This window comes from Lissotriton vulgaris, chromosome 7 (assembly GCF_964263255.1).
Source record: "Lissotriton vulgaris chromosome 7, aLisVul1.2, whole genome shotgun sequence".
Lineage (NCBI taxonomy): Eukaryota > Metazoa > Chordata > Amphibia > Caudata > Salamandridae > Lissotriton > Lissotriton vulgaris.
This window is the reverse complement of record NC_141695.1, coordinates 458991907-459016564: the sequence shown is the minus strand read 5'-3', so window position 1 is coordinate 459016564 and position 24658 is coordinate 458991907. Positions and strand designations below refer to the sequence as shown.

At 40.8% G+C, this 24658-nt stretch overlaps 1 protein-coding gene across 2 annotated transcripts in view; it reads right to left on the bottom strand.

Annotated features, from left to right (window-relative positions):
• Positions 1-24658, bottom strand: part of LOC147701861 (uncharacterized) — a 750024-nt gene that overhangs the window by 626031 nt on the left and 99335 nt on the right. For both annotated transcript variants that reach the window (XM_086930494.1, XM_086930495.1), the window contains exons 8-9: positions 21978-23097; positions 13846-13950 (exon numbers count right to left, since the gene is read on the bottom strand). In XM_086930494.1, coding sequence (XP_086786620.1) covers positions 13846-13950; positions 21978-23097 — 1225 coding nt within the window. The remainder of the gene's footprint in view (positions 1-13845; positions 13951-21977; positions 23098-24658) is intronic.

Here is a 24658-nt window from a genome sequence, read left to right as displayed (position 1 = left end):
GTGGTAACCGTAGAAGTAGATGAGGAGGCAGAAGTCAAAGTAGTAGTAGGTACAGACATCAGAGAAACCGTCTTAGCCTGGGTTGTACTCACAATTGAAGAAGCCGATGCACTCTTAGAGGGTTCTGAAGCTTTCTGAGAGGTTTTAAGTTTTTTCTTTCTCTCAGGAGAAGGACTTTCTTTGGATCTAGCTCTCTTGCTGGAGGTAGAGGCTTTGTCCTCATCAGTGGAAGAAGACTTCAACCACAAAAGAACCCTTGCCTCCCTATCCCTGATAGTTTGCTGAGGGAAGGTACGGCAAATTCTACAGTCCTTCACAATATGTGAAGGGTGCAGGCAATAAATACAGTCAGAGTGCTGGTCCTCCACATGGACTCTCTTCTTGTAGCAGGTCCCACAAGCTTTGAAAAGAGCCTTCTTTTCAGACATTTTAAGGAATAAAGATCAAAAAACGGAGTAGGCACTCAGGGAGACTCCCTTACACACGAAGTGCGGTGAAAATCTGAGGAGAACTGCCTGAGCTGGGAAGGTTCTAGAGTGTGAGGACAGCTGATTGGCTAAGGCTACTATTTCAGGTCTTTTTACATAATGATGTAGATAGGCTGCTAAGTTTTGAGGCCTAGTTAGGCCTTTGGGCTTTTCCAGCCTACTACAAGAAATTTTTAGGCACTGCTATTGTATATAATTTACCGTGGGACTCCCGCCTCGACGACGGGGAATGATTCAGGCATGTGAATCTATGAAAGATACCCTAATACTGGATAATGAGGAAATTTGCATATGAAATATCACTCTGCGCAGGCGTAAAAAACTCGGGTATATAGGATATATTTTTGATGCTTAATCTCTGGAATATATAGAGAACATTCTGAGGATGACTATTATGCAAACAAATTATAGGATATTAATTTTGAGTGCCCCAAATATAAAAGTCGAAATTAGGCAAAATTCACTATTTAAAAAACAGATTCTGCCACTCTGAGCAGCTTTTAAAGTGCCTCAGGCTTCAGTAAATGCACACATTTAGGTATAATACAAACAGCTGACTTTTATATTGTTAGAAAAGTATACTGCACACTGCTTAGAATTGAAAATATGTATAAAAAAACCAGCAGAAGTTATTCTCTTAACTCTAAACTAACAAACAGGGGGATAAGTGCTTTCCAGCTTTCTGTCTCTAGGGCGACTTTAAATTGGGAAAGCTGCATGGAAACCCTTGCACACAGAATAGGACAGCTGGGAAGGGTTACATGGCAGTTCTATATTTAGAAGCCTAGCATGACCCTCAGAGCAAAGTTTGCTTTGACATTTTGACCTCTGAAACTTTTAGAAAGACGACAGGGAAGAAAAGGAGAAGTTTTACTTTTTTTGTGGCAAAAGCAAGCACTTTATGGACTCTTATGATCAAACACGAGAATGGTATATGTGAACTTTGATTAATAGAAGAAAGCTTTGCCATATTTTTATACAGCACTAATGCTTCTAGTCTGAGGATTACTGTACAAAAGCTGAGGCAATGAAATTTAGTTTGACTTCATGTGCCCTAATTAGTACACTTGCTAAAGGGATTGGCGGTTAATTATTTATGTTCTTTAGCTCTCTTAAATTTGCTATGTACCTCTTATAACTTTGTTTATGCCTTTTGCTACAATTAGGGGTTGATAGTGTTGACAGAAGTGAAACCTGTTTCAGGTTTCCTACTGTCAAAATTTGGGAAGAAGGCTGGCTCCTCTACAAATTAAGGGTAGGCACAATTTATGTTTCTCTTTCTTTTTCAATTTTTTTTTTGCCTGTCTAAGTTGTCTGTGAAATAGCAATGAAACATGTAATTGGCTATTCAGTAATACTGTTTTAAACATTGTTAGCATTAATAAAAATGAATAAGTATATATGTTATGTTACTACCCATCCTGATTGTTGAAATTATGACATGATGAGTAGTCTAGATTGTTGTTCCCTTATTTGACCTTTAAGGGGAACTAGATGTGGGTAGTTTTTGTTCTAAAATCTTAGGTGATAACATCCTTATTGTATGTTATTCTCATGCTACATAGTTTTGCAAGACCATTGCTAGCTTCTATTAGCTAGTCTGTGTAAATAAACTGACAGTCCTTATTAGAGCTGATGTTGCATAGTTTGAATCATGAAATGTAGAATGCAGGGAAAGTGCCCTTGTGATCCTTAGCAAACATTTTTGAAGGAAATATTATTTTAAAGATAAGAACTCCTGTTAAATTAGCAGTTTTAGATTTTCATGTTGCTCCTATAACATGAGAGCATGGTCCTAAGTGTACAATGTAGGTGCTTTTATTAAGAAGAATCATTTTAGAAGGGTCTGCAGTCCTGTACAAATAATGTAAAGTTTATGAGCAAAAGTGTATTACATTTCTTTTTTTTTTTTAGGGTTTTCACATTAGTACACACGAATACACCAATGTAAGGATGTAGGGTATGTCTGTGTTGTTTTTCTCTTTTCCTAAGAATTTAGTGAATGAATACAGACTTCCTTGGCAGCTTGGAATTGGGTGATGTATTACTCTTGTCAGATCACCAAAGAGTTCCTTTTATACTTCCCAATAGTTCACATGCTGTTGTTATTTACTCTCCCATAGATAAATGAAGTGGTTCTTGGGTGCCTTGCTAATATATGAGGCGTTCCAAGACTAGGAAGTATTCTGAGACTATCCTCTCTGTTGATAGACTTGTTTCTGTGCCTTGTCTAAAGACCTTTTGTTATGTCCATCAATAGATATTTCCTGCCTTACAACCATTGCCAGAGGGGCCCGGACATCAGATTCAGCCTGGGGAGTCAGCGTCATCACCAGTCCAGCTTGAAGCCAAAGTGAAGGTAACCAGCTCAGGCATTGCTGGCAACTAAGATCTCAGGGAAGACAGAAGCCCTGGGATGAATTGTGTACCCCTGCCACGGTCTTGGGCGAAAGACTGGGTCACAAACCAGAGAAGAGAAATTGTGGATCAAGTTTTTGATGCCCAGCTGAGAGTTGCAGACCGACCAGAACCGCACGTAAGCTTTACTTGAGGTGACTCCTTTTGAAACAAGGATTGCTTCAGAGATCCTAGCATCAGGCCTCTGAATCCTGGTTCTAAAGTGAATGCAAGTTTGCACCTTTGTTTGTTGGTCAAAAGGTGCCTGAGCACACTGGATGCAAATATGTGCCCCCACCGAATGAGCTGTGCGCCAGCAGAGCAATACAGGAGTTAGGGAAGGACTTGAGTTTAGGGTACAGGTGCTGTGTCGCTGGTGCCTGTTAGGCAGTGTACCAGTATCCTTCACTTCAATCTGAGACACTGGACAGGATCGCTGAGAGCATTTGCCCTGGTGGTTGTCTGCCCTATCCTGAAAGAAACATTTTACTTGAAACTCGGCCGTGATTTTTTGAGTTGCGAGTTGTGCAGCTCCACCATGGAAACAAGAGCCTGCCTGTGAGGCTCAAAAACAGACACAGGGAGAAAACTCCCCTCTGGCTTGGTTGTACAGTGGCTTCAATTTCCCCAAGGACTTCTTCTTTTTCGTCAATAATGTACCCCTTTAGTCGTCCCATTTTTTAGGAGGAGCAGTTCTTTGCAGCTCTTCGTTCTAATTCCTATGGCCCTGTGTGGTCCACCGGGTCCCTTGGAGCCAGTATTGTTTTTGTAACAATCTGTTTAGTTGCTTTAATATTTGCATTAGTTATATTTATTCTGCATTAAAAACATTTTTCTGAGCAATTGAAAAATGTGACTTTGCCCTTTCCTTGCATGTATTAAATTGATGTTCTAGCCTAGTGAAAATAATTTTATTAGATATGTGCTGTTGGCTATTCTGAAATTGAAATGAATGGTCACTTAAATGAATAGGGGCCCTTAAAATGTTTTTACTAGATGGTTCTAGGATTTGCTCAGTACTAGAGAACTGATGCTTCTGTTTGTGATAATAGTCATTCTCTCCTACTATCTGTATGTTAATTATGACCAGATGCTCTGTTCCCTATGTAGTCCTGCTTATATCTCATATGGACCTGCTTAATGAAATGGTTAGAATGGAAAATGCCCACCTAGCAATGAATAAGAATATTGATAAATTTATGAAAATTAATGTGCAAATATTTTCCATGTTCCTACTGGATCATAGGAATGTCTTTAGCTCATGCTAAAAGGACCATCTGTTAAAGATTGCAGGGATTTGTTAGCATGAGCTGAAACCATGTTTGTACTTGGCAGCCATTTTAGTTAGCCATGTGCTCGCTATGTGCTGGTTCCTTCTTCGGAGCCTTGCTCATGCTCAGAAGGGCCTAGCTAGTAGAATGCACCAGCTCCTCTTATATAACTGGCAGGCTATTTTTTACTGATCTATGGAGAAGTAACTCTTGAGCAAGCAGATCTTGCATGCCCATAATAGGCATTTTGGATGATTACATGAGCCAGGACCATGCGGACTATGTAACCCTAAGCATATATAAGGCCCCAGTTTTTTGTACTCCTTAGACTGCCTCATTTAGTTTCTGAGGGTACTGTGTGATGTAGTCTCTCATCTGAGGTAAATAAATGTGTATTTTATATTTCAAAGGACCAGGTATCAGTGAGACCCCTGAGAAGGTTTCTATTTTCTTCATTGGTATTGCCACCCCTGTTGTTGCTGGCCCGGTTGTTGACCGTGGCTTACTCCTTGGTGATCCTGCTGAAAAGTTGGATGCGAGGCTACAGGCTGGTGGTTACCTCTGCCTGCTGGCCTCCGTGAGGGTGCACCCCTATGCATGCCTCTGAATTGTAGTGCTTCCGTGGAAGTTTAATTTTTCTTCTTCAATTGGTTTAATTTGTCGTCCACAGCTGTTCCGAATAATTGTTCACCTTTGAATGGGGAGTTTGAAATGTTATTTTGTACTTCTGTTTTAAAACCTGAAATTCGCTGCCAGGCGTCCCTTCTTTTAGTGACCTCGATCATCATCTGTCGGCTAGATGTTTCTGCCGCATCTAGTGCAGATTTTAAACATGTGCTCGCCATGTTCTTCCTTTCTTCCACTAAGTAGCTTGCCCTTCTTTGGAATTGGTCTGGCAGGTGTTTTAGTAGTTCTCCTACTTCCTCAAAGTGTTGGTATGCATGTCTGTTAAATAAAGCATTTGAATTTGCAATGCACCATTGTATTGCTGCACTTTGAATCTCATGGGAAGAAAGGTGGAACATTCTTTTGCTCTCCTTGTCTGGTGGTGGCCCCACATTAGTGGGTACATTTGCTCTCTTCCTAGCTGTGGAAGTGATGATGGAGTTAGCTGCCACTGATCCCCTGATGTACATAGGGTCCTTTGAGGAGTGCTTGTATTTTTTCTCATCCCATGGTATGACTGCTTTGCATGTAGCCGGTTCTTTAAAGGCTTCCTTACCCTGGTCCCGTACATGAGAAGGAATTGACTCCGTCTTTGTGTAGATAGCAAGGTCTCTAGAAGAAAACATGGTTGTGGCTTTACTTCTTCTAATTGCACTCCATATGTGTCTGCTGCCTTCTTTATCACCCGATTGTACATACCAATGTCATCTGGTGGTGTGGACCTTGTGGGGTATGTGTCTATCCCTTCTTCTAATGCTTCGGCGTCAATATCTTGCCACTGTAGGTCTTGTGGCTGAGGTCGCCGAACCGTGATAGGATTGGTCATCTTCCTCTCCTTCTGCTTCGAAGTAGTACTCTTCTTCCTCAACCGGTTCTGGTGTTGCCGGTGGCTCTAACTCTTCGACCTTTTCGGTGTCGTTCGAAATTTTTGGCGGAATTTTGAATTGCTGCATTGTTTCTCCAAAATCCTTCTTGCGTTGCAAGATGCTGGCCATTTCAGCTTCAAGCCTTTTCTTTTTCAACTCCCACGCTTGTGTTTCGGCGTAGAGACTTTCTGCCTTTCTTTTGGAGCTTGTCGACGTAGATGTTGAAGCTCATTTAACCCTTTCTTTTTTTGATGTCGAACCGTCCTCAAAACTAGTCTTCGGCGTTTTGTTCTTTTCAAGGGTGTTAGCTGTCTGGGAGTCCTTGACAAAGGAACTGACGGACTGTTTGTCCTTGGAGGCACCTGGTGTCGTCAACTGTTTTGACGCCAACGCTTCTTTTGAGGACTTAAGAGTCCCTCTTTCATGGTTCAGCCGACTGTTTGGGGGTCAATGATTCTATTACCTCCTTCTGTGTTTTCAACCTAGACCATTGGGACGTGCACTCCTCTTCGCCTTCAGGTCCTTCGGCGACGGTGTTCTCTTCGCTGGAGAGTACAAGATCTCCAAGCGACGGAGGTGGTCCATGACCCTGCATGTTGTAATTTGCTCTTCTCTGCCTCGCTCTCAACCTTAAAGTCTTCGGGGTGAATGCCAAGCATGCGTTGCAATCTTCGCTTCGGTGGCCCAGCGGCAGGCATAGGTTGCAGACCGGGTGCTGATCCTTCTGTGTGTACTTGTGGTGATAATTGTAAAAGAACTTGAATGGTGTCTTGTCCATTACAATGCACAGGGAGCCCCCTGTATGCACATTCTCCGTAGGGCATCGAAGTTTTGGTCTTTTTCTCTTTGCTGCATCCTGTTCCCCGACTCGAAGGCTGGTACGTCGATAAAGTGGTGTTATTTTTCGTCGATTCTTCTCTCCAAACTTCAGGAGCTCCTTCCATATTGATTCAGACAACGGTGGAAAAAAATTATCTGAAGATGGCACCAAAGGTGGGAGCTTCCGGAGAAAGCACATCATCACAGAAGGACACCAAATGGTGGTATGTCGACGCCCACCAGGCCACAAAAAAAGAGAAAAAATAAATACTACAATTCTGGACCCAACCACTAGATGGCGGAATAATGCACAGCATAGTGAATCCAGAAAAGATTCTGGCTGCAAAACGATCAGCACGTGTCGCAGTCTTTGTCGTGTTACGGGGACAAACAGATTGCACACTTCGTGCAGGTCAATGCGCAGAAACTTGGCGGGACACCCGGGACAGAGATTGAATTGAGTCCGTTCCATCGACTGCTAGCAAGCCTGGCACCGGTAGGCCCAACGGCCCTCCACAGGTTTTCCGATCAAAGATTCTTGGTTCAAAACGATATGCGAAGAATAGGAAAAGCTCAGTCAGCCAGCCAAGAAATCTTTATTCGATTTAAAAATCGTACAAAGAGATAAAAACATTTTTATACAGATAAAAATCTATTATACAGTTTCATACTAATCAAATACATGTGATAACATTTTTGGGCTGTAAAAATTTATAAAATAAAACTCATTTGGGAAAAGCCCGATGCTGTCTTACGTGATTTAGTTCTAGCCACCGCCACAAAGAAATTTGCCATGCAGAATGTGATGCGAATGTTACTCAGTGATTGGAGGTAAAGCAAAGCTGGTCTCACCTGGGAGAAACCAGCCTCCCTTAAAACAGGTAATAGATGTTTTTTTTCTAATCTCTGTAAACAAACCACAAAACATAACAAAATGCAAGGTATCTTGAACAGAAAAATTATCACAGGTGCAGGGCGGGGCTAACTCTGGTTTATCCCATGTTTTAAAACTGCCCAAATAAAAATGTATCAGGTTAAATCTGAACTTAGTCAGAAGAAACCTGTGAAATGGCCTAGTAACAAAACTAAGGTAAGGTTCAAGTGCATTAGAGTTTACTAACAGATAATGTCTTCTCACTGCCGGCTTCTGCAGTTCCCTTTCCTCACGACCCGCTCTTGCCCTAATCATGAACTGCTTCTTGACAATGTCTACATCCTGTTTCCTAATACCCGAAGGGGATGTAAAGAGTTCCGGGCGTACCAGTTCTATGAAAGACTTCTTCAAATAGGCCATCCATGGTACCCTTTTGAGGTGGTCTAGAGACATGACATTGTTCATAATCATGTGGTTAAGTTTTAATTCCTTATTAAGCCACGTCTATAACCAAAAGGTTAAAGGTGCCATGATAAGCCTATTGATAACATAATCCAAGCCCACCTCCGCGTGTATGGAGAAGGTTTGTGTGGACTGTGGAACAGACAAAAGGGAACGTAAAAATCTATATTCTGCCTTCTGTATTGGTTCAAGATGTGCATAACCCCAAAGGGGTGAGTCAGGGAAAAGCTATCGAGAAACAATACAGTTGAGGGTAGTGAATTGACCGAAGATAACCCAAGAAACTGTGCCGAACCAGAACGCAGCAATTCACATCCGAACCCGATGGTGGAAAAATACAATCTAACAATGGAGTTGATGACCATGCGCACTATCACCGAAAGGAGGAGTCACCTACCTCGTGACTGGAAAAAGACTTCTTTGAACAAAAGCAAAGTGCAAACAACCAGACCCAACACTAGGTGGCGGGCTATGCACAGCATGTGATCTGAAGCGCACATGCCTCGAACATTCTGTTATCAGAATTTGTGGGATCAGTATGATGTATACAATTATCCACTTTACACTGAGAGAAAGCATTAACTCAGTCGAGAATGGAGGGTGGGTGAATGCGTAAATCTACACTTTACAACATTCTACTTTACACTGTTAAAAAATAAGGAGTCGTTCACGTTGTCACTTGCCAGTTATCACATAGGTAAAGACTAGGTGTGCAAAAAAATCAACTCTACAGGCATCACAGCTAGCATAGTAAACCTATCTGGCAATAATAAGATCCTAATTGCAAAACACTAATAATTAATATTTAGGGCAAAATATTACCGGTTCTTGTGATCCCTCTTGAAAAGTAGTTTTTAGGAATAACTAAAAAACATATGTGCATTTTCAGATCTACGAATCGTAACACATGGAAGACTCAAAAGGATAAGGTTACTTACCCAGTAAGCATCTGCTCTTAGCATGTAGAGTTGTAGATTCCCATGCTTTGCATACTCCTGCCATCTAGGGTTGGGTCCGGATTTAGCAAGTTGTTTTTCTTCGAAGAAGTCTTTCCAGTCACTAGGTAGGTGACTACTCTTTTCGGTGATAGTGCGCATGGGCATCAACTCCATTGTTAGATTGTTTTCCCGCAAAGGGTGAGAATGGAGTTACTAAGAGTGGAATAGAGATGTCCATGTGTATGTATATAAAGTAAGAGAGAAACTACAACAGGTATAGGTACCTGGGGAGGCAGGTGGGTGCATGCGAATTAACAGCTTTACATGCCAAGAACAGATGCTTATTGGTAAGTGACATTATCGATTTGAGTCATATGAGCTGTAGATCATATGCTTTACACAGACTATACAGCAGTATTATCCCAAAGAGATGGCTAACCTGTAGCTGTTGCGGTTGTCTGAAAGAGTGTTCCAAGTACTGCCTGGCCTACATTAGTTTGTCTTGTTAACACATCTACACAGTAGTGCTTGGTGAATTTGTGTGATGTAGACCATATTGCAGCCTTACAAATATCAACTATGCAAATGATTCCAAAGAGAGCCCTAGTAGCGCCTATTTTGCGGGTGGAATGCGCTCTAGGGGATATTGTTATAGTTCTCTTTGCTTTTGCATAACAAGTCTGAATACATTTAACAATCCATCAGGCAATACCGGATTTGGAAATAGGATTGCCCTTGTGAGGTGGAGCAAAGGCAACAAAAAGTTGTTTAGTCTTACAGATTGACTTTATTCTTTCTATGTAGTATAAGAGGGCTCTTTTGACAACTAAATTGTGTAGAGCTCGTTCTTCTACTGAATCCAATTGAGGAAAGAACACGGGTAACAACAGATTGGTTGATATTAAAGGCAAAAACTACTTTAGGTAGAAATGTAGGGTTGTTACGAAGAACTCCTTTGTCTTTGTGAAGATGGAAAAAAGGTTCTTGTATGGTTAGTGCGGATAGCTCACCAACTCTTCTCAGTGAAATAATTGCAATGAGTAACGAGACTTTCCAAGAGAAATTGCAGTTCACATTTATGCATGGGTTTAAACGGTGGGCCCATTAATCGCCCTAGGACCATGTTAAGATTTCACACTGGTGCAGGTGGAAGTCTTGGTGGTATAACTCTTTTACTCTTCAATTCTTTTAACCTGAACGGACTCTATAAAAGCTTTAAAAACAAGTACTCTAAAGAGTGATAAGTGTTGCCTATTTCGTAAATACGCAGCTATTGCAGCAAGATGTAATGGGATAGAAGTATAAGCTAATTCTGACCGCTGCAAGTGTAACAAATAAATTATATTTTGTATAGAAGCATCAAGAGGATTGATGTGGTTATTATTACAATAGAAACAAAACGCTTCCATTTAGCTGCTTCTGGCCTATCGAATAATGTTCATACAGTCTGGTGCAAGATTAAGATAACCAAACTCTGACTTCAGGAGCCAGATCGCCAGGTTGAGTTCTTTGGGATCCGTGTGTCCGATTTCTCCACCGCTTTGTGTGAGGAGACTGGATGTGAGGTGCAGTTTTTGATGCAGGACTACTGATCGCTCCAACAGGGTCGTGAACCAAGGCGGACGGGCTCATGTGGGAGCTACTAGAATCAGTGTGAGGGATGTTTGCCTGAGTTAATGAACCACTAATGGAATGAGTGGGAAGGTAAATATCCCTGACCAGTTCACCCATAGTGCATTGCCTTGGGAGAGCGGGTGTGGATACCTGGAGGCAAAGTTTGGACAGTTTGCGTTTTGATGTGTGCCAAAAAGATTTATTTGAGGAAACCTCCAAAGTATGGGAGGAGAACTTGAGGGTGAAGTTCCCACTTGTGAATTTGCTGCCTCCGTCTTCTGAGAAGGTCATCAATCTGTTTGTTACTCCTGAGAGGTATACTGCTAGGAGATAGATTTTGTGGTGAATGGCCCACTTCCAAATGTCATGAGCCAGGTTTGACAGGTGGGGAGAGTGTGCCCCCCCCCCCTGTTTTTGTATACAATACATAGCAGTCATGTTGTTGTTGCGAACTAGAGCAGCTTTGCCTACAAGGTGAAGTTTAAAAAAGGCTTTGAGCACTAGAAACACTGCTAGCAGCTCCAGATGATTTATGTGGAGAACTCTTTGCTTTTGACTCCACAAGCCTTGAATTGTGTGATTTTAGAGATGAGCCCCCCGAACCAGTGAGCAACACGTCTGCTGTTAGCATGGTCTGTGGAACCGGTTTGTGTGTTCCACCACTGCAGAGAGCGAGGAGTACAGCCATTTACCAAGACTAGAACCGGTTAAGAGACCCTGTGACTGGTTCCACGGGCTGATTGATGCTTTTGTACGGTGTACAGGCAGTGTCTAAAGAGGTATTCTTGGACCCCCTGCGATAGGAGCACCGTAAAGCACCGCGGCCAGAAGGGGACTGTAGGGATCCCATAGATTCGGCCAAGTCTGTGTCCTTTTTCATCTTTTCTAAGGAAGTGTCAACAACAAGACCAAAGGTGTTTGTCAAACAGCGTGTTTAAACACAGAAATTCTTAACCATGCACACCTTCTTTGTAGCAGGCTGGTGTTAATTGCTCTAGCCACAGTGTCAGCTGCATCTAACCCGCACCTATTTGAATTGTTAGAGATGAGCTTTCCCTCTTGCACTATGTCTTGAGCTTTAGACTTGTGCTCATCAGGCAGGTATTGGAGCAACTGCTACATTTCGTCACAATGTGCCCTATCGTACTTGGCTAAAAGGGGTTGGGTGCTCGAAATGCACCAGAAAATTGCAGCTTGGGATGCTAGTCTTTTCCTAGCGGTGTCTATCAACTTAGACTCTTTGTCGGAAGGTGGGGCATCTCCTGATGTAGCCCGTTTACGGGTATTAAAAACTACTAACAAATCTAAGGGTAACTGGCCCTTCATGTAAACTGGGTCAGACGGTGCAGATTTATACTTTTTGTCTATCCTGGGGGTGAGAATTCGTGCCCGAAGAGGATCCCTAAATATGTCATCCACATGTCTTAGCATACATTTGAGCATGGGGAGTGTGTGAGTGGATCTTTGGGAACTGCTAAGTGTTTCAAAAAGGAAATCCTCTTCTAGACATTCTTTATGTAATTGAATTGTGATAATCAGCAGCTCTGCTTAATAGTTCGATGGGTCTAAGTTGTCATATTGTGGAGGTTTAGTAGGGTAGAGATCAGGATTGTTACCTGTGGGAGAATCTGTATTGCAATCCTTCCAGGGGTCTGCAGGTGCAGGATCATTGGCCCTATCCCAGTCATCCTCATCATCAGGTGTGTATGGTCGTGGTGAATTAGTAGGGGTAATTAACAAGTGTTGTGTTTCCGGGGAAGGATGTGATGGAGGAGGAGGAGAAGAAGTTAGTGCCCCGCGTTTCCTCTTTAACCTCTTGGCTGCTAGGCGTTTTCCCCCTCCTGTGCTGCAAATTGCCATTTTTCTGTTTCCATGACGAGCTGAGCTCGTCATCAGCATCGAAAGGGTTAAAGGAATGTGATAGTCTTCCTCTGAGTCAGATTTGTGTTAGAGTGGCAATTTAGTCGCAATATATCCTGTTTTTGGATTGATGTAGTTTTTTGTTTAGGGTCTGGTTTTGGAGGCGGGACATCGAAACGGGGCTCCTTAGAAACATGTTCAGTGCCGACCATGGCCCAAAGGCAGAGGTGGGACCGGAGCCTTTTTCTTTGTGTTGGACTTTGGGGCAAGAGAGGATCTGTATCACGATATGCTGACCTTGCGGGATGTCTTCATCTACATCAGAGCCGGACTCGGAGATTGAGATATGCTCTTCTTGTTCTTCCGTGGCTCCTAAGGCAAAGACAGTTTCCTGTCCGTAATCTTCTCTGAGAGGTCCAGAAACAGCTGGTGTTTTGGCTCTGCATGTCGCAAGGTCGAGCCCAAAGGTCGCGGAGCGTTTTTTTAGCAGAAAGATTTACACATGTCGCAGTGTTGTTCATTGTGCTCTGCTCTGATGGTAAGCACAGGTTGCACACTTTGTGCAAGTAGGTGCACGGGAACTTCACGTGGCACCGAGGGCAGAGTTTGAATGGAGTCCGTTCCATCGACTGCGAGGAAGACAGACACGGGTAGACCAGACGGCCTTCAACGAGTTTCCCCGATCGGAAATAGTTTGTGTATTAAATACGATACGCGGAGAAGGGAAATACGCGATCAAAAAGAATACCGTTGAGGGTAAGAGGATTGGGCACAGAGGGGTACCGGAGTGGAGCAAATTACGTCCAAACCTAATGGCAAGAAAAAAAACAATCTACTAATGGAGCCCATGCCCACTATCACCGAAAAGAGGAGTCACCTACCTCGTGACTGGAAAGACTTCTAAGAAAAACAACTTACAAACATCCGGACCCAACCCTAGATGGCAGAAGTATGCAAAGCATGTGTTCTACAGCTCACATGCCTTGAACCTGCCAGCACCTCAACAAACAAGGATGTTATAAAGCCAGCAATAATTTAGTTCAAAACACCCATCTTAAAGACAGCGGGTGGTGTGGAGAGCCCATCTGGGATTTGCACAAGAACCCAAGCCAAAAAAAATTACTATCAAGGAAACCTATGTATTCCCGAAATGGGAACAAAAACAGCTGGCATGTAACATGTTTGCATCAATTGTCCTTTGGTGTTTAATGGGAAACAAGAGGTAAATCACAATGCCAGTCTTCATATGTATTTTTCATTTAGCCAGTGGGGTTGTTGCAACAACGATAAACAAAACACTGATCTTATTAAAATGATGTGCACAGCACAAACAATTATCTAGCAACTTGACATCACTCTACCTCTTTACTTCTGAGATAGACTGATAATATCAATCGCTCTCTCGTCACTTTTTTGGGAAGAAAAGACATGTTAGACCAATGTAAAGTTGTGAATCAGTTAAAATAGGATTTAGAAGTAACAGTATGTGAAACCTTGAAAAAACATTACACAATAACACCAGTGGGCCAAGAAGACAACTCGCAGTAAGAGAGGCTTTGGTTTTTTGAAGTCTTTTCGTATTCTTCTTACCTGTGTTATCAGAACACCAGAATCATTTGCTGAAAAGGCAAGAGACATCTCCACATCACTCTCCATTTGTTCCTCCTTCACAAGCGGAATCTTAGTACCACCGGTCTGATGGAAAATTGAAAGGAGGTAAAATTATAGTTGCACAGCAAAGGGTGATATTAATTGCTTCTTTCTGGTCCTGCTTACCAGTCAATCGATGACATGTTTGTTTCAAGTAAAAACTTGCTTTTTTCACCTTTTGTAAATCCCTTTATTGCAAGACTCCCTCCCGCAGTAGACAACGGCAAATTCAACAACAAACAGATCTAGACAAAAGATTAAACTACATTTTCTACAACTTTGACGAGAAGTTAGAGATGAACTGCACAGTACCTAATATTGTACACTGCTGCCTACTGAGAGACTAAGTACTTTAAAAACCAATAGGTGCATATGGCTAGTAATTTTTACTGAAACGGAGGTGACTATGTGTAAGTAGATGATGCGACTAGGACTGTGGCCTGTGCTCAGCCAGAACTATTTCAGGGTATTTCAGAAAGGGTACTAATCACCCACTACAAGTTTCATACTTTCAAATCTGGGTATCAGAAGTCCTATCTATGTAGCATTCCACTCCTGGTTAAGAGCACAAACAAGTTGAGCATGCACATAAAAGCAATATACACGCTCACATACAAAAGCAAACAGCTCCTAAATTTCCATGTTCTACTTTCTTATGCATTTGATCAATGGGACCCTGAAGCACTCAATTCAAGACAATCAATATTGCTTAGAAATCTGTGCTTGGAACTGGTTGATATTGAAAATCCAGCTTTGTTGGACACTTGCTACTTTTCACAGGACTTGATAGTTTTATTTTGTGAAAGAAGGGAATTTACATGCAAAAAAGATTATATTGCTTAGTAAAACCGTTTGCCACAATTAAACATATAGAGGAAACTAACAGCCTATTAATCATTATGTCAAAACTGCTTTTCATGTACTCAAAATGTGTCAAATTGGAAGAAGGCGTGTGATACTTCTGCCTGACTTGATCTAAGTCACAATGCTAAAGCCTTTGAGTGATGGGCAGGTGATGAGAGCAACAAGTCTGGGCTTCAACTTTACCTATATTCTTCAGAGACACAAGAGTCATTTCACAGCCGACCCCTAATCAGTCATTTTTTTTATTCTGAAGCATTTCACCACTACAGGGCCCAGTGGTGTTGATGCAAAGCAAGACAATCAAGCCAAGGTCAATCCGCCAGACTATTATAACAAAACAAGGCTTTCAAATTTTAGCCATGAACCAAAAAACCTGGCTTATACCACGAAGCTTATCGTTTGCCTAATTAGTAGAAGAAAGGGATGCCATTATAGAAAAGCCAGGTAATCATTTGGTTCAGGCTTTGCTTTGACGCTTTCCACCAACTCTTCCTGGATTTCAGAGGTCTAGTTAGTGAGTAAATGTATACAGCTAATTTTATTTGATGATTTATAAGACATGTTTCCAGGTCATTTCACTGAGCAGCATTATGTGTACATGTAGCTAAAAAGTACGCGCATAGAGGGCCGAAGGCTACAGTTCAATTACAGTGGAGTCATGTTTGTGCTAATATGTATTTGCAATTGTCAACTGAGCTTTCAAATGTCTTGGGGAACAGGACTACTACTTCTGCAGTGCGGTTGGTGAACGGTTTATAAATGTCAATAGGCTCTAATGCTCATTATGCCTTAGAAACATAGGTGCTTATTTACTTACAGTTTTCATTTGCCAGCTGTATTCTGCAATAGTCGTAATTTTATATCATTTTAAAACCAACATTATAGCTTTGTCAGTCTTAGGTTCTTTACTAGCCGACTCAGAAGAAACCAGAGTAACTCCCTTGATAACTAAACAGATGCAATTCCCCGGAAATCATACTTAGAAAAATTACAGTCCCAAAATTGAAAACGTCCCCTATTAGTTTACCATTGATAGAGAATCTTGAATTATTTTGATGGAGAGTCATGAAAGACACCTTGGGAAAGTACTGGAAAGCAGAAAAAGAATGACTTTTGCTAAATAATTAAGTTATCCTATTTTTTATGTTTGAGGGGGTAACGATACATTTTGTGCCAGTTACACCTGCAGCTTTGATGATTCATCACCTTTATTCAGTTCGGATTGTAAATTTCTATAAATACATGTAAGGCTATAAGGTACAAATGCAGATGTCTTGCATTTTAATTGCAGCTACCACTTAGCTTCTTACGTGGCACACAAGAGCGCTTCCTTACAATAGATAACGGTTTTCAAGAGCAAGCCATGTCCTAAAAACGCGATTCGAGGAGCATCTTAATGCTTGTATTTTCTGTGATTTTATCAACTTCCGTGGGTTGTGGGTCAATAGTTAGGGAGTTGGATGGATGTGATCTTACCATGATTATAATACTAGGTCACCCATCACCTACAAAAAAGGTATGGCTCCACTGACCCTCTAACGGTCTCGTCTGGGGATGGTGATAAACAAAATTGACCTGTGTGTTGATTAGCATACTGCTACTGACAATCAAGCTTCAGCCTCCCCCGTTTCAGCAATACTGTTGAAAAGGTCACCATTCAGCTGGGGTAGTGCCTCAAGCACACCAGTTTCTTATATATTGCCCACATCGGTCCACTTTGGGACTTTAGAAGAGCCATGTATAAGGATTATGTAGGTTAGGTCAGCTGCCTTTAAACATAATTTTGGGTCCTGCATCAGTCTCATGGTCTAAGGCTTCTCCCAGGGCTGTGGTAGACTGCTCGAGAGCTTCTCTCCCCCCTTGTATGACCTGACCTGATGACAGGAAGTAGACGTTTTCCTCGTCACATCTATAGGCTAGAATGATCGATATGGAAAGCCAAAGTCTGTTTTGCTGCTTTAGATGTTATAAGTCTATAGTAGGCTTCCTGATAAAATCATCCCAAAGCATTTATTAAAGCATCTTTAGTAAATAGAGAGCACACAGCGACAAACAACTTTCCTTAGAGTTTCTGTGGCTGCAGTTTTCAGCCGGAGTGCTCAACTGAGATGGTCACTTGGATACTAAAAGTGGTTGAAGATGAAACTAAACCAGACCTGCAAGAGGATTTCCAGATCCGAGAACTTACTGAAGGTATGGCATGACCATCAGTAAAGTGGGTTTACCATCTTAAACCCTTTGACTACAGCTACTGCATGACAACAGTCAAACTTGAGTTCTGTAAGCCAAGGTTTCTTTTTAGCAGTCCAGTGCTTGAAATGGTCATCATAAAGGCAGGAATTGTACAATAAAAGAATAGTTCTACATGCCCTGTTATAGAATTGGAAGCCAAACATCTGCTTTACACTGCGTGGGCACGAAGTTAACACATGTATATGAGTATTTCCGCACTATTTTCACAGCTCTATGTAAAAAAGAATAATTTACCCTAAGGACGCTATTCTGGTCATCACCTCTTGATACATGCAGGCAGACAGACAGAGAACAGAGAAACGAACAAGGGAGAGAGAGAGGGGGGGAATAGAATGCAAAAAAGAGTAAATGCAATAAACAAAAATAAAAGAAATTAGGAAATAAAAAAGACAGATTTTTAACAAGAGGGAGAAGAGAAGAGCACAAATAAGAAAAAAGTACCGGAATAGAGATGTGTGAAATGTGACATGATTGAGAAAGAAGGAAAAGTAAAGAAAATGGTGAGGGAAAGAAGGACAGAAGATAGCAAAAAAAACTTATACAGACTTCAAAAGAATATAATGCAACCCAATAAGTAATCATTCAACACTTTGAAGTTTAAAAATCAAAATGATGTGAAAGTCAAACAATAATATTGAAAAAGATCATTTATTTACATCAAGGCCCCGAATTCGGGGTGTAACCCTTAAGAAAACCTCAAAAATGTAAAATAAGTAAAAATATATTACAATTACCAGTAGATGTCGCACATCACTTTAAAAAATAGATTTTTTAATGTTGGAACAGAATGTTTTTCAGCGTTTCAAAGAGGTGCTTGCGACTACCTTTTACTTATGGTTGTTTAAACAGCAAAGGTGTTTTGCTACCTGCTTTTAGGGTGCTGTGTGAGAAAATAGATACCAGAGGATTATAGACAATACAAAAATTGCTTAGTCTAGTTGAAGATTCAGGATATGAAATACAGTCATTGTGCAAATGTCTGACTGCTCTTATTGCATAATCTTTTATGAACACATTTCACAAGTAGTGAATTGCACCCCGAGGCGAGTATTTTTCAAGGTTTTGGAGGAAGTGAATCAGCAAGAGAGATAAAAAAAATGTGTATCAGGTAGAATGGGATGGATGAAGATAGAGAGCTATAAGGGTGAGATTCCCCCTTCGTAAAAAAAAAAAAAAAAAAAAAAAGTGGGAAAACCTGAATTCGATTCTTCCTTGTTTCAGTATCAATGATTTTAGTAGGTTGCCAGATGTGTCCTCTATTTGCTCTCATTATGGAACAATTCCATACCCCTGAAGGAGGATAATAGGATAATATGGATGCAGCTTAGAATAGGAGTGTTAAAAGTTCAGCTCTATCCCGATCACCTATTTACTGTAAAAGATTCAGTAGAATCTTACCCATGTTTTACACAACTGCAGAACGTAGGAGCCTTTTAGATAGAAGATTCACAATACTGAAACTCACTTGAACATACAGAAACCAGAAATAGGGTGAAGTTCGTATTTTATAAAAATGAACACAAAGTTGGAGGTAATTATCTGTAAAAAAAATAGATATCTTTATATTAAATTACTTATCAAGGTGACTGGAGATAACCAAGCTAGATTGAGCAAAATCAATAACGCACCAATATTAAATAAAAAAATCATTACATGAAAAAGGTTGTTTTACCACAGGTGTTTTTCTGAATGCCACAACGTCTAGTATCTCACCTCCACCAGAATTCTTTGTGATTAGAACCTCAAATTAAATTTATCTGGTTGGACAAATTACCCGTGTACCAAAAAGTAGGCTGACGTGTTTGCAGAACTTTCCGGTCAGGGATTTTAGCAATAATTTCGGGCTGCTGGGCTACTCATCTGTACTCACAGGTGTCAATTCCACACCTTGTTTGGGGAGAGGCCTTAATAATGCCTAATAAACCTAATGACTAGGTCATCGAGTTCAATCTGCCTACATTTTTGTTTCTTTTTTTTTTAGCAGATTAGAAGTTACTCTGAATTAGACGCCATGCTGGCTGGGTTAATCGGTGGCACATTCTCAGTCCAAGACAAGGCCTTAGTATAGCGATATGTACAAATACAGATTTTTGTGCTCTTAAAATCCATTAAAGGTTGCCAATTTTTAAAACAATTTAAAAAGATTTCACAGGGTAAGCAACTTTAAGCCCACATACGATAGCCATCTTCGTTTTTACTAAGTTACAAGCAACTTTTCCTCCTGATACAATACCCTAAAACGAATGAAAGCTTTTTTGCCAATTTACGCTGAAAAACGTATTATAAAAGCCCCAGCATCATTTCTTTGATCCCTTAATAATACGGAATTTGCCTCCTTGGTCTGGTCTAAGTTGCAATCTAATGAGAAGGATTGGCATTCAGAACTGATAATAGTATAGGTGTCACTGCTGGGTCAGAACTATATTCCGATTCTCTTCTCCTCAGTCATGCTACTTTTCTATGTGTGAAATAGCATAATACATGTTTCTCACATTACATATCATAGAACTGTTTTCCAAGAATTTCAAGGTGTATTATACACCACTGTCCGAGGTACAGCACAATTAAGGCAGACCATATCCATATATGCACCTGTGTATCCCGAACAGTAACGTTTGGCATGAACAACTGGAGTTAAGCAATTACAACTGTTAAATCGTGATGCTAATGTGGTTGTGTGCGACATCAGCCAACTGGTTGCTACTCGGTCTCTCATTATTCAGCATCTGTGTCATGAAGGCTACAGGTGCATTACATTTAATGGCAGAGAGCAAAGGGAAACTGCTGAACACCCTTGCAGGCAAGTGCTCACAATTAATCTAACAACCGCTAATTCCTTGAATCCTAAAAATGATGTGAAAAAACATATGGGATATTTTAGTCATTTCATTATTCATCTATTACCTTTCTGTATTTATTGTACTATGTTCATTTGATTAGGGACAGCTACTGATTCAAATCAGTGTTCGGGTTTAATACTATACCTATCTTACTGGGTTAGTGTTGGTGTTATTCATACTTTGGGTTTTAAGACAATTAATTGTGTATGCACTGAAGGGTGCCTTGTTAGGTTTATTCGTTTTTTGCTGGGGGCCAAGGATTATGATTAGGGCTCCCGGTTTTTTAGTATTTATTTTTTTTACATTTCAGTCTGTATTTATTCATCTTATTAGTATTCAACCATATTTATTTTGTGGTTTACGAATAAGTGGAGTACAAAAGGTTACACATGTATTTAACTGATAAATGGTCACTCATACTTTGATGCCGGTAGCGTTTTAGCAAATTCAGTGGCCAAATACATCAACACACTACGCCCACAGGTAAATATTAGCAATTTACTACAAATATAGTTTAACATGTGCCATATTTAAAGATATCATAACCTATCTATAAGATCATCTGTTGGCTTGGAATTCACAAAAGACAACATGGAAAGTCACTTATTAGGATCACAATTTTCATAATTGTTCTCCTTTTAAAAATGAATACAGACAGGAAACACATTGCTTACCGTCTGTATTTATTTGGAAAAATCAGTAAAAACAGAAAACTGGGAGCCTTAATTATGATAAAACTATTGGATTAAGAACTATGGCTGATAGCTGGGCTACTCATCCGAGACAAAGTTTGCTGATGCCAATCGGAGTATTCCAGGAAAACTAATTGAGAAAAAGAAAGGAGCCAGTCAGAAAAATTATCCTTCATGTTGCTTGATTGTGCTCCACAAATATCCCAATTAAAATGACAGTAAAAAAAAAGCACTATATACTTCTAAAAAAGGTTTAAACTGGGCAGAATAGCTGTTTCTCTGTGAGGATCCGAAAGAAAAGAACATCAGTGAAATGTCACGAATACTGCCAGCATTGGAGAATTGGGATTAAGTAAAAGATAACTTTGACTGCTTCTGAAGCAGGGCCAGGATTAGGCAGTTAACTGCTAAACCAATTCAGAAACAGGTCCACAGATCATTTTACCTGGACCGTAGAAATGTCCCCAATACCACCCACATTAACTTTCCATTCAGAAGTGATTTGTCACGATTTTTCCATATTTAGTAACAAATCTCTTCAACTGAACCCTACTGAAAAAAGTCTTGATATCGAAGACCTAAAACGCAGCAAACATGATCGGAAAGCAATTGTAGTTTAAAACATTACTTATGGTATACTTCATTTGAGTCCTCACTCGCTACACCCCTTTCCGGTTTCTAGCCATTTTGACAAAAAACACAAACCCTGACCTACCTGAACTTCAGCACACTATTTCAACAGTAAAACATCCACAAAGATTGGGCAAAGCACTTAAATCATCGTGATGTTCTTTTCAAATATTTATTCAAATTACTAAAACCAGCATATAGTGCAGATGCTGCGCACTTAATCAGATCATGATCTGAGTTGAGTAATCATATCTCGATGAAATGACAACATTTTGTCTTTGCTCATGTCTCTGCTCATTAAGCATATGGACAATGAAATACAACCTAGTGTTAGCAACAGATGGCTATTGATTTTAGGAGCAACACTCTGTGGACTAATCGCTGCATCTAGACTTATGGGTCGCAGTATGGACTCCCAGTAGAAACAACTTAAGCATCCATTGAACAGAGAACAATGACAGAAGTACTAGTAGGAAATGCAATTAAGACAGTTATAAGTGAGGCGCCTGAAAATATTCAGTTTGTAGTACATATCACGCATGGTCACTATTATTAAAATATTTGACGGTTTCACAATATTCCCACATTCTTGAATCGTTGGACACAACATGAAAACAACCTCAACATTACAAAAGTAAAAGTCCAATACAGCTCAAGATTCACTGTTGTAGCAAGACAGGTCATCTGCTACAATTGTATTGTATCCAATAAATGAGGAATGGCATAGATATAAGGTAACCTGACCCAACAGTTTCTTGGGAGAAAGAAGCTAAGGAGGACCATGCATGTTCACCTTTTGATGTTTAACATGCTCAGCTGTATCCATCTCTTTTCTGTAGTAAGAATCCACAGTATCCGTCTTCTCTGGCTGGGAAGGGTCATTCATGCTCTTTAGCATTTTATGTTCATAGTTCAGGACAACGTGAAGGCACTGGTGTAGGGAGGGCGCAGGGCCCATCTGTGCTATGAATGCTTGGTGCTTGAACTTCACAAAGCCACAGATGTATTTCTCTGCCTCCTCAGTAATCTCACCTCGCTGGAGCCATTGGTTTCTGAGTGGGTGCCATGTCTCTGTGTAATACTGGATCACCTCTGCTGGACAAAGGACCTTGAGGTCACTCAAGCATTTCTCATAGACATCTGCTGACTTTGTGTGAGTGAGAACAGTCAGGCAGCTTTTAACTTGGGTTTCTAAGGTGATATCGGAAGGGGTGATTTTGAGTTGAAGAAATTCCAATAGTGAAGGCACGCAGTAATGGATTACAGCACGGGGCAGAAGAGCCTCCAGGCACCCTGGCACCTGAATCCCTGGATGCACAGTTACACGTTCCACCATGCTACTCATGCATGGTACTGTCTGAAAAATGGACACCATAATAAATCTTAAAATATCCAACAGGTTTTTCTTTGCAATGCAGTGGCCACATACATGCCACCCAGAATTTTCTCCATCACAAAAGACAGTGTACAGATCAAAGCCAGGGCTAAAATCAGGGAAAAAGTCTACATAGAGGTGACCAGAAAAGATACGGCCAATATCCTGCATGCCAGATGTCATTACAAAGATGCTCTTCACCAGAAACTTGTCTTCCACGAACACTAGCTTGATCCTTGCCTTCGGGTCTGAAATGAAGAGTGATTGTAATTCAGAGAGGACTTGTGTGCGGTCCTCAAAAGCGCTGGAACGAAAACGCAAAAGACGCTCTAAATCTGCGGGCTCCAAAAACTTCCTGGAGATGTTGTTTGCAATATATGCTGGCAGGCCAACATGGGCAGATAGCCTGCTCCTCTTTGGGGCGGGAGAATCATCCGTATTTAAAGAATCATGGCTGTGCTGGAAGCTGCTTTCGGCAACCACAAGCCTATCTTTCTGTCGACCCAATTTCAACTTGATGAAAGCCGGACAATTGTTCCTAGATGAAAAACAAAAAACATACATCAGTTCAATCAATCAATCAAAGAAGCTTTATTCGGTTTCAGTTTCAAGAATCCATAAAAGCATATAAAAATATAAAATAAACATTACATAGCATTCATATTTACATTAGATAAAAACCCATTTCATAAATACAGAGAGAAACATACCGAATTGCCACTAAATTCCAATATAAAAGAGAGTTAATTCATTGACAATCTAAAACGCATTAGGCTCCTTAAAAAAGTTGTCGCGCTATACAGAGTGAAATCGTCCTCCAACATTTGTAGTCTGAGCAGGGCAGGTCTACATTGTCTCAATCCCCATTTTTTTTTTAAAATAAGCTGAGTATATACCTTCTCCTGATTGTGGTGTAAAATTTACAAAATAGGATGCAGTGTAACATGGATTGTTGAGATACATCGTCACAAGGAGTCAAGAATCTTGACCAGGAGTTAACCTCGGGGAAAGTGGTTAATATAAAAAAGCTGCACCCTTTAAAGCGAGTTAGCAGCATACGGGAATAACTACTCTGGGTAATTACTAAATATCTCTAAAGACCTTGTCCATCTAGCATCAAATGATTTTGATTGACAGACACTTTCTTTCTCTCTAGCTGCCACCTAGTCTCTTCCAGGTAAGTTAGACAGATTACCTTCAGTTTTTCCTAGAAATGTCTATCATACTGGACGGGTTGTCAAAATATTCCTGATGGCCAATGGCTATTAGGAAATGTCTCACATACCTGAACCACTCTATTCTCTTACTCCCCTGAAGGTTCATGCAATCCTGGATGATGTCCCTTTTTAACCCGGTCTCTTGGGAAACCCACACCCTGTGCCACAACAGGATTGGGCTCATCTTTATGAGATCTGACATGTAGACTAGGCCCAACTCTCTGTGTAAGACATATGTGGAGGTTGATTTAGGAACAGCCAGGAGATAACGAAGAAAGGCATTTTCACAAGCCTGGATCTTGGCGGTGTCAGTAATGCCCCATTTGCCTGCTCCATAAATTACGGTGGACACACACTTTGCCTTGTAGATTTCGATCAGGATTTTTACTGGTCTTCCCCCTAGCTTAATAGCGAAATTGCGTATAGCGCCTATTGCACGTGCGAAAGCTAATGTCCTAGCATTTGCTGCTGCAACCCAAGAACCGTTATTTGCAAAGTTTATGCCCAGGTAAGTGAAAGTTTTGGTTTCATCTATCTTAGCATCGGCCAAAAAGAGATTACAATGTGCCTTGCTTTTTTTTGGAGCAAGTCATAGTAAAGGTCTTGGAAGTGTTAATATTTAAGCCCAGAGTACTCATATATTCAGCAAAGGAGTTGAGTGATCTTTGGAGACCCAGTTGCGTGCGCGCCATGATAACCGCGTCATCCGCTTACAGCAGGATTGGCGCTGAACTACCTTGGATTTGAGGGTAATCCTGCCGGTTATCAATCAGGTGGGATGCTACACTATTAATATACAAGTTAAATAAAAAAGGTGCAAGTATGCATCCCTGGCGAACTCCTTTTTTCAATGGGAAAATTGGCTGTACACTCTCCTTTAAT